Genomic DNA, 10,146 nt, shown 5'->3' on the forward strand with positions numbered 1-10,146 from the left:
TTACTCGATTAATCGTAAGAATAATCGATAGAGTACTCGATTACTAAACTATTTGTTTACAGCAGCCCTAATTTTAAGCACCTTACTAATATTGAAAATAGCTAACCTTGGAAGAGTGCCTACCTTGGTGCAGCAATATGTAATTTCTAGGCACATAGTGCCATTTTAGAACACAATCATGCAACTATGTTACCTTAAGTTGTTACGAAAATCCAACATATATCAAACATAACGTATATAAATTTGACTTTGCATTTTGACGCCTAGAAATTGGCATCTGTCTCTTTAAGAAGCTGTTACTCTTTTTGACACTCAGCCTTTACTACATCATCACAACAAATCCTCCCTGTGTGTCATTTTAAGAAATTCGTAGGAGCGTCAGACTGAGTATTACTTTGTATGAAAAGCTCAGGAGACTCCCAGTTCGCAGTGGTGTTCCGTGAGGCAGCAGCTCGCCTGGAGGCTGCAGCTCCAGGTAGCAGCTTTGTGAGAGCAAGCGTTTAGGCTCTCCGAATAATTGCCATGCGAGATTTAAGGATTCCTCGAACATGCGTGAAAGAATCAAAGTAACACTCCAGGTATATGTTTGATTAGGGAATAACATTATAGCATAATATGAAGCTAAAAGAAAGTCAGTTTTACATTTTACCTCTCTCTGCTTTAATCTTACTTTTTCTGAAAGAGCAGGTTTTATTGTCTAAAGTCCCAATTCATTTTCCTGTTTTCTGAGAGCGTTTCAAGAGCTTGTTACCTTTTAAAAGTGACAATAACCACATATATTAGATGTTCCCACCCATGATTTAAGTGCAGGCGCGCTGCATTTGAACCTCGACTAGGATAATGTTGTGTTTCGTTGTTTTCTGTGTTCCTAGAGGCTCCAAAATGCGCATATGTACCGTTTGTGGTTTAGATGAAGGGAGATCCTTTCTGAAGAGAGTACAGTCGCAGATCAGACGGGATGACTGTCAGTGATATCGTGTTCCCCTGTAGGCACAACAGAGCAGAAAGCTGCATGTCTCACAGCGCCGCATGACATCCATGTGGATGAGAGGGAGCAGTAAGAGCGCCAGAATCACATGGGGAATTCCTCCACGTCTGTCGCAGCGAGGCTGTGTGGTGAGAGCACGGGCGTGTGGTACTGTCAGAGTGGAGCTCCCACTAACCTGCTAAACGATCCCCTTCAAACCCACCCACCGCGGTCCTCCCCTTCTGGATCAGGACGGCGCTGCTGTGACATCACCCATTCCCACACAATTTGATTGGCCGGCCAATGGAGGGAAGTGGATTTTTCCTGCAGCAGAGTGAAAACGTGGGAGGACCAAAGGTAGAGAGTGTAAGGGGAGGGGGGGGGGGGGCTTGAGCAGGAAAGATTGATGCTGAGGCAAGCTGGCACTGCGCAGCGCTCACACACACTCACATAAACACGCCGAGTATCACACGTACTCTCTCATCACACTCCCGAGCTGCTTAACAGGCAGGAAAAGCACTGACTCTGACTGAGTCTGCAGCCCGTTACTGCAGGACAGGACAGAGAGGACGTGAAGAACGAGAGGAGACCCGACAGGGCAGTTCATTCGTCTGTGTTTTATCTCAGAGCAACAGTTAAACTGCTGTCATCTCAGGAGGTCCAGAGCTCCAGGGAGCTCTTTACAGACACATCCCCTTTCCAAAAAGAAAAAAAAAAAAAAACGGAGGAAGGAAAGGCAGCAAGGGCAGAAGCAAGGGCAAGTGTTGCCTCTCTCCCGGAGGTTGTCGTGGACGTCCTCCCAATGTCCTCATGAAAACAGGCAGAAACCTGCATGAGGTCTGGGCTAAAAGATGGCACGGCGAGTAGGGGGCGAAGGCTCTCCCAAAAAGACGTCTCTCAACCTGGTGGCAGGGTTCTACCATTACCTCCGAGGTAAGTGGGGCAGCGTGTCTGCACAGCGGCGTGCTCTAACTGAGAAAGCAGAGCAGAGAAAGTTCCTGTATGTATATTCTACGCAGGCATCGTAGTGTGTGTGTTTGTAGTGTTGCATTGCAGTGTTGAGTCTCTACATGCCTTCAACTGTGCAGGATGTTTTTTGTTTTTTTTTTGTTTTGTTTTTTTCATTTTTTTCTTTTCAATCTGGTTGTTGAGAGTATGTCAGAAAAAAGAGACTGATTTGAAATGCACGTTTCTTGGCAGACTGTGTATGTTTGTGTTTGCCTTTGAGTTTGGAGGTTGTTGATTTTGAAGCTTGCAGAGAGTGGAACAAGCAAACCCAGCAGACAAGCAACTCCCCCCCCACTGCATGGATCACATTGCAGGGGTGTGACTGTTAAAATGTTTGGCTTCTCTGTTTTGTCTAACTCTCTTCTTATCTGTATTTGGTTATGACTAAAGAGTCAGCACTCTGGAGATTTATCTGAAATATTTTTTTACAATTTGTTTGCATTATGCTTAGACTGCTGCCTTAATGCGGTTAAATTAAAAGAAGATACAAATTTTGAAATAAATGAGATTGTACTCAAATGCAGGGGGGTCAGAGTGGAAAGGGGGAGACAAGTGATGCAGGAGATGTTTTGTCATGCTCGGTTGCTGGATGTTTTTTTTTTTTTCCCCCTCCCTCTTTGTCATAATGAGAGAACTTGAGTGTGTGTGTGCGTGCTTACAGTAAATTGGAGAGTGTGTGAGTTCAAAGTCACCTCGTCCCTGAGCCCGAGAAGCTGGCACATGCAGGCGCGTTCTCCGCCATGCGTGTTCCTGCTTTAGGTTCTAAATTTCTCCCATTTTCATCCAATATTTCAGCCCATCAATATTTGATCATTCCCGGACCCAATCAAAAGATTAATTCATAGTACAGGGGTCTGCTCAGTGGCACGTGTGACTACGCAGGGATGTGTCTGAATTATGTATGAACAGCAGCAACCCCTTCCCCACCTCCAGCGCCACCCCTTCTCAATCTCCTACCCTTTGACACGCTCTCCCTATCTGTTCACATCTGCCCACTGTACCCACTGACACACTAACCAACTTGAGCGTAATCAGACCGTCAGCAGATTTCATTAAGGTAGAATGGAAGGCACTGTGTCAGACATCGTCCTCTCTCCTTGCTAATGTGCTTATCTCAAGGAGACTGCTCAGTGGTCCAGATGGGACAGAAATGGCACCGTGGCAGCGAATGTACGTCTCAGAAAGCTTTGAAACTGTTGTTATATGCTGAATATGAAAATGTAAAGAAAAAAGAAAATTGGATAATGGTGGTGCAGCAGCGGATGTGTTGCCTGATTTAAAGAAAACCTTTAATACCATTAATCATGCAGTGAAACGGATAAACCCATGTAAAGTGAAGAAAACGGTGTGTTTGCATTGCTGGCGAATCTCTTTATGAAATGGTTGATCACAATGCGTAGAAATGAAATCGTCGTCTTTGTTTTAGTGTTTACAGTATCACAATCACAAAGCACTGTTTGGATGTAATTTTCAGAATGACACATTTCTAGTCTCAGGCCTCTGTTTGTTAACATGATATAAATATAATAGTAATAAATCTGGTCAGTTGTAGGAATTCTTACTGTCCTGATGTATTTCTTTTGTATGGAGCTCATGGAGACTGTTGGATATTATCAAAATGTTGAAAAAGGAAAAGTTTTCTGGAAAAATTCAGGTTAATTGTAATTGCTATAGTTGTGTTTTCAGCGAAGAAAACACAGTCAAATATTCTTCTAAATATCATGCACTCCTGGTACTTCAGGGTTCAACATTAGGCCCCCTGCTACTATCATGTATATTAGTGATTTTCTTTAAGTTTTGTCGTACTTGTCATTAGAGACTGGATGATTACTAAGATAAACCAAGGATTTGAAAACTTTTGGTTTTGAATACGCAGAACTGTCCATCATGGGGTTGGCAGGGTTCTTGTGATAATTCTGTTCAATTAAGTTCAAAAATACTTTATTGTTCCCAAAGGGAAATTAAATATTGTTGTAAGTCGTGGTATTCAACGTTCCTTTAAGAGTCATTGTAGATGCCGTGGACAGAAATGACCTCCTGTAGTGATCTGTATTTCAGCGACTCTGACTGAAGATACTCTGTTGTTGTGTGACATTCTCATGAAGAGGATGGTCAAAGTTGCTTATAATTTTCTTGATTTTATTCAAAAGCAGTTGTATTATTTGTTAGATGAATGCAGATCATGTTGTATATTCACATGCAATAAAAAAAACAAAAAAACACATCATAAATCAGAGGAACCATCAGTTGTAAAGTTTAAAATCGGACTGGTTGGGTAAATCAGACTTGCTTCTAAAAACTGGTGAAGATCTATAGATAGACATCCAGATCTGGATGGATATAGTGTTATAATATCAACAGTTCAAGTATTTGTATGTGACAGTGAATTCAAAACTTTCGGAACATATTTAAAGAGGGACAAACATCATACATTTTAGTTTTTGAGTGTTAATTTTTGGCACAAAATAACCAGTTTATGGATTGAGTAGACATAGGCCAGTATGTGACTCTCAGGGTATAATGACCTTGAGTAGAAACACAACAGGTGACTTTCTTGTATTTTTACCAAAAAAAATTAAGCAAATCAGTCAGTGTGTTTTTTTTGCCTCTATGGCTAAATTTGGCACATTTAACTAATGGACTGAAGTGCTCATGTTAAAAATGTTGCATTTTAAACAAATAAGACAAACATTGAGTAATTAACATATGAATCAAGCTTGTGACCCTTTTGTGCTTTCATTTGAGCCGAGTGCCTTTTAGGGGACATCTTTAACAGACATCTATCCTATTGATTGTGCCTTTTGCTAATTGGCCTTTATCGCAGTGGCCACAACTAACAACCGCATGGATAGGTAAATCAGTACATGTGCAGTACGCTTGCCTTCATGTGCTGCCCTTTTAAAGTCTGAAAGGTCACTTTCAAGAACAGAATTTCTTGTCCGCAAAAAGAGGAGTTCAGCTTGAGAAAATGTCATCGATAAATGTCAAGTGACGTTTCATAGCATGTTAGCGGTGAGTAAAAAATTTGGTGTGACTGTCTACTGACACATCAGGCATAAACCGATGAATCAAAGTTAATTAGAATCCACCATGCCCTTTCTGGAAAGCCCAATCGGCTCTCGCAATGATAGACAATTAGAAGATTGCGCTTTAATCCCTTATTTGTTTATTATCGCTCAGGACTAATGGGAATGCTCTGGGCTCTGATTTACAGATGAGCAGGAGGCGGTGCAGAAAAGGACGTTCACAAAATGGATCAATTCCCACTTGGCAAAGGTAAGAGGTTTTGCTTCCTTCCCTGCTGCCAGTATTTTGTTGTCCAATTTACACAAACACAGGTGCTTGTGTTTGTATGGATGGAAAACTTCAACAGCTCTATTCTTTTCCACTCCATCCTTTGTGCCGACTGGAGCGTTTTTCTCCATTTTCAAAAAAACAAAAGAAAACAAAAAAATCCCGCTTCTCCAGATAAGACCGCACACACAGTCATCACAGGCCTGCAGTGTGTTTTTCCTTATTCCTTCAGCCTCAAGTAGCTGATATCAAAGATATTTGGCTTAATTCTCCAAATGACATTACTGAACAGTGCATTCATTGCTTTCCCTCCAAGCTGAAGTCGGTAATTTATATTGTACTATCTCAAATAAGGGTAATTTAGATAGCTTAGGATAAGAGGTTTTAGTTGAAGCTTATTTTTTTGAATGTGATGACGTTCACATGTCTGTAATTATTGTGTCATGCTGCATTGTACTCCTTGGTTCCTCTCATTACTGCTTTAAATGTCGTATCTGTGCTGGCTGGACAAGGCAAATATGGCACAGGGCAACACAATTAAGTGTTATTTCAATCAGTGACGCTCCTTTCAAGGTTTTCTATTTGATTACGACAGCTGTGGAAAGTCCAAACCGGTGGAGGTGGAGCAGAAAATTCACATGAAAGGATGGGGATAAACCTTTCTGTTGTATTAAATATTAAGCAAAGAGCATGCCAGGAAAATGTTCAAAGCACCCTACACACCAAAACTGCCTAAAATTACATGTATCTTTTTCACTGAGAAATTTAAGGAAATCCAACCTGAAGTTTGAATGCTTTTGTTCAGCCCATTTGGAGGCATTCCTAACAATTCCTATGGAGTAACTGAAGATTTCTTTAAATGCATACTTTTCTTTTTTTTAGGGTTGATTAAAATGCAAAGGCATTTTTGATTAATAATCTGTGACTTTGTGCTTTTCTTCCCCTTAATTTGAAATGGGCAAAACAAAGCAGCACGCAATTAAATTAAGGCAGATTCGGGCATAATAAATCATCTGTAACTATGTTCTTTGGTAAGAATAAATAAGGGCAGCTTGATTGCTTAAAAACAATAAACCATAATTATTTTTGGTAAATTTTAAAATCCCAATTATTTGAAATAATTATTCCTTGAGTTTGAAAAAAATAATGCGTTTATTGACTTGAAGAGTAGTGAATTGCCTGAAAACAAAGATGAACATTTCCCTTTATCAATCCGGGAAACTAACTGATAATACAACAGAAAACTACACAGCAAAATACGTAGAAAAAGTAAATGAATAATTGTGTCAATGAATGATGAATAAGAACAAGTTGCTTTAAACAAATGCGCATTTTTTCACACATTTTCATCAGGGGTGACAATAAATGCCAATTATTGTCACCATCCTTTACATTAAGTTTGGTTTCTTCCTAATTTAATAATTTTATTAATTTAGTATTTATTGGCCATTATTTTTTTAGTCTGAAGGGTTCTCCACCAGTGTTAATTAAAGAGCTTGAATGAAAATGTAAACATTTGCTTTTGTCTCCATGAAGAGTGAGATTATTAGTCCCACATCTGCTTGAGCAAACATGTAAACATATAAAGGCTGGGACTCAGGGAAAGAAGCTGGTTTGGCACCATCCCAAGAAACCAAGTGATAATCAGGTGATAAGATACATAAAAAAAAAAGTTAATGAAGGAGGTTGGTTATTGTTCTTTATTTTTGAAATTTTATACCAAGTCAGCAAATTTAATATCAGCCTTTTTACTTAGCTTTACACAAGAAATCAATTATTTCTTAAAATACTGTATGTCTTAAACAATACAAAAGTGGAATAAAGAGAATTTGTCTCCAATGATCAAATTCAGTTCAAAGGCAAGAGCATATTTCATCTCAATAGATTGTCTCTCTCTTGTTGCTCAAATTACATACTCGCAATCACTGTCGTTGCCCATCGAGAACCTGCTCACCTGATGGCTGATGTTGCCATAGTGACACTGATTGGTCTAAATTTGTCTCCAAAAATCTCTTTGTGTTTAGTCTTGATCAGGAGACGAAAAGTTGCTTAGTTTACAGCTGGTTAAACGGATGAAGATGTAAATGAAGAATGTACGGATTCTAAGGTATTAAAGGGCGTCATACTGCGTATGACGCCCTTTGACCTTTATTGTCCCTATAAAGGGACAATAAAGGTCAAGGACTGAGTTGAGTGAACACAGCTCCACAGTCACAGGAATGATAGCAGGAATGAGAAGGACAGAAGTTGGTGCAGCTTTTATCTGTGAGGAATGGATCGTCCTCCAGGCTATGCAGATGATTAGGCTACTCCAGTTATCTCAGGTCTTTATTTCAGTGCCTAAAGGTGCGTGATTAATCGTTAGGTGAGTTGAGACTTAACACTCCCCTCCCCCTTACTTTTCCACTCCACAGGTATAACAAAAGAAGTCCTATAAGCTTTAAAAACTGTCTCTCTGCTAGAGGAGATGTATTGGAGCTAGTAATTTATACAGAAGATTAATGGGTATCATTACTTTAAGCTGTTCACCAGATTAACTCAGTGAAGATGTAAATTGTAGGAGAGCAGCAGGGTCTGTGTTTCTGCAGGTTGTGTGTTTAGATATAGGCCGTCGTCATGTAGGCCACACAGCAGGACAAGTTTTTAATTTTCAAGTGTAGTCGCTCTTCAAGTTGCACTCATTGCAACTCTGCAGAGGAGTGACAACTACGAAGGGTGGCGATAGGGGTTCAGTGAGCGGACCCCGAGTTTCCATTTGACAAATCCTTTCTGAGAGGGTTAAAGCTTAATTATAGAGTGGCCAGTGTGAACCGCAGAGGTTTCGTCGTCGCTGAGGCATTTTCCAGGAAAACGGCTTTAGAGCCATAATCAGTGGACCAAGTGTTTTTAGAGATTACAGCAGCAGTAAGTGAAGCTCCCCGAGGGTGTTTGCTTCCTTGCTCCCCCTGCCCACTCACTTTTTGTTATTATTTTTTTCTTTAGATTCCCCCAACAAGCCACACAGTTGCATTCAAGTTTGTTTTTTTTTTCAATATTCAACCAGCCAACTCTGCTTAAAGCCTCTGAGTTCTCCTCTTATTGTTACTTAGAATAAAACCAGCGTAACTGATCAAGACTGTAATTGGCGGCTCAGATGTCAAAGACAAAAAGGAAATAAGCACAGTTAAAGCCTGACTGATGCATTTCTAATTGTGAAATCGCGAGCTCAATTAATCTCTTGCGTGCCACAAGAGTACTTGTTGACACTGGCAGGCTTTAGTTTGAGAGGACGTTCAATTGTTGGGAGCCATGCTGAATGTTTTGAGAGGTGCACAGTGCAGTGCACACCCTCTGCAGGAGCGACTCGTGTTTTGACAAAGTTACTTGTACTCAAACATTAGCATAACTATCGAAGTTTCTCTAGATTTTCATAACAGACATCCAGAGACATGTTTCCTTAAATTTAACACACTGCCATTCAGCGTGAAACTCTTCAGTCCTCTTTGTTTCCACCCCTCCCTTTGTCTTTCATGCTGTCGATCTTTTTGAATCTGCGGTGTCGAGTGTACCAAGGGAATAACACAAGAGCACACACACACACACACCCACACATCTTGAAACTCTTCTCTTCTCAATCAATTATGACCCAGACACTCACATGTAATTAGCTCATTAAGTTCTTGATTTTTTTTTTTTTTTTTTTTTAGTGTGTGTTGCAGCGCAGACGAAATTAATATTACTTTCTTATTTTGTAATTAGCCTGAAATTTTCCTCATTAGCTTTGGGATTGTAGTGAACAAATAGATGAATTTAACTCCAATTAGCTTTTGGTGCAATTTATCGCTTTGAGTTGGGCCTTTTATAAGCACCTTCCCTGTCATGTTGTGATATGGGAGGGAAACCCTGTCTGAGTATTCTCATCTCCAAAGCCTTGAATCAACATTAGAAGAGGAATTAGTGAGAAGAGCTTCCATATTTTCTAATTAATTTTTGAAAGACGTAGGGTTAGTGTCTCCCCCCTCGCTCTTCTACGATCCGTCTCGTTGCTAGTCTAAATCCCTCTCACACATTTCCGATGTTTGGGTTTGTATTAATTTGTCTCATGCTCACACGGTCCACATGCAACACTCGTTCAGACTGCTTCAGCCTTCACTCTCTTTGCAGTTAATCTCCCTGTGAATGGTTCGCTCATCTGAATGCTCTCTTCCCCCCCCACTCCTCCCCTCCTCTAAACCTCTCAGCCCCCCAGCATGTGACTGTGCTTTAAGAGAAATCCTTGATGTGGCGCTGGCGAGGAACAGAGATATGTGGATTTCCCCTCCGAGTCTGAAAGTCAGTGTCAGGTCAGGGAGGAAGTCAGTGGGAAGGAGATGGTTTGAAATCATCAGCATATTTTAGGATTTGGAGGAACCCCATTTAAAGTCTACTTATGGGGTGAATCCAGCTGTCAGTAAAAGCGCTGGGACTGCCAAACTCCGACTAGGCTCTGAGTACCTTTTCTGTGAGGATTTTCTTTATCCATGTTGCACAAGTTTAAATTAATGTCTACCAGTGTAATATATGTATTGCATTGTGGTTTATGTTGAGGCTGTGCTGCTGAATGTGGCATAGCCTGCAAAATAAACCACTTCTTCATTCATTGTTTGCTGGACATTGCAAGAGCTACTACATCTGAAATGATCAGCCTTTGCATTCCTGAAAAACTGTAAAACTAAGAAAGCTGTGGTCATACCTTACAGCTTTTATAAAAACAAATACTTAGGTAAAAATATCAGTCTTGTTTTAAAAGGAGAATCTTGTTCAACCCTAATCATGCCCAAGACCTCAGGTAAAAATAAGACATATTTGGTCAACCAACACCGTCCATCCATCCATTTTCCGTCTCCCTTGTCCCTCAG

The 10,146-nt window shown here is 40.4% G+C and overlaps 1 protein-coding gene across 12 annotated transcripts in view; it reads left to right on the forward strand.

The window, feature by feature from the left end:
- Positions 1 to 10,146, forward strand: part of syne1a (spectrin repeat containing, nuclear envelope 1a) — a 139,972-nt gene that overhangs the window by 13,265 nt on the left and 116,561 nt on the right. For 10 of the 12 annotated variants that reach the window (XM_016669419.1, XM_016669442.1, XM_016669437.1 and 7 more), the window contains exons 1-2: positions 1,434 to 1,900; positions 5,190 to 5,251. In XM_016669419.1, the coding sequence (XP_016524905.1) occupies positions 1,819 to 1,900; positions 5,190 to 5,251 (144 nt within the window). In that variant the 5' untranslated portion in view covers positions 1,434 to 1,818. Of the gene's footprint in view, positions 1 to 1,432; positions 1,901 to 5,189; positions 5,252 to 10,146 lie in introns of those variants that run through there. The other 2 variants (XM_016669460.1, XM_016669422.1) reach the window with 2 other exon arrangements.

Source organism: Poecilia formosa, unplaced genomic scaffold (assembly GCF_000485575.1).
Source record: "Poecilia formosa unplaced genomic scaffold, Poecilia_formosa-5.1.2 Scaffold1, whole genome shotgun sequence".
Lineage (NCBI taxonomy): Eukaryota > Metazoa > Chordata > Actinopteri > Cyprinodontiformes > Poeciliidae > Poecilia > Poecilia formosa.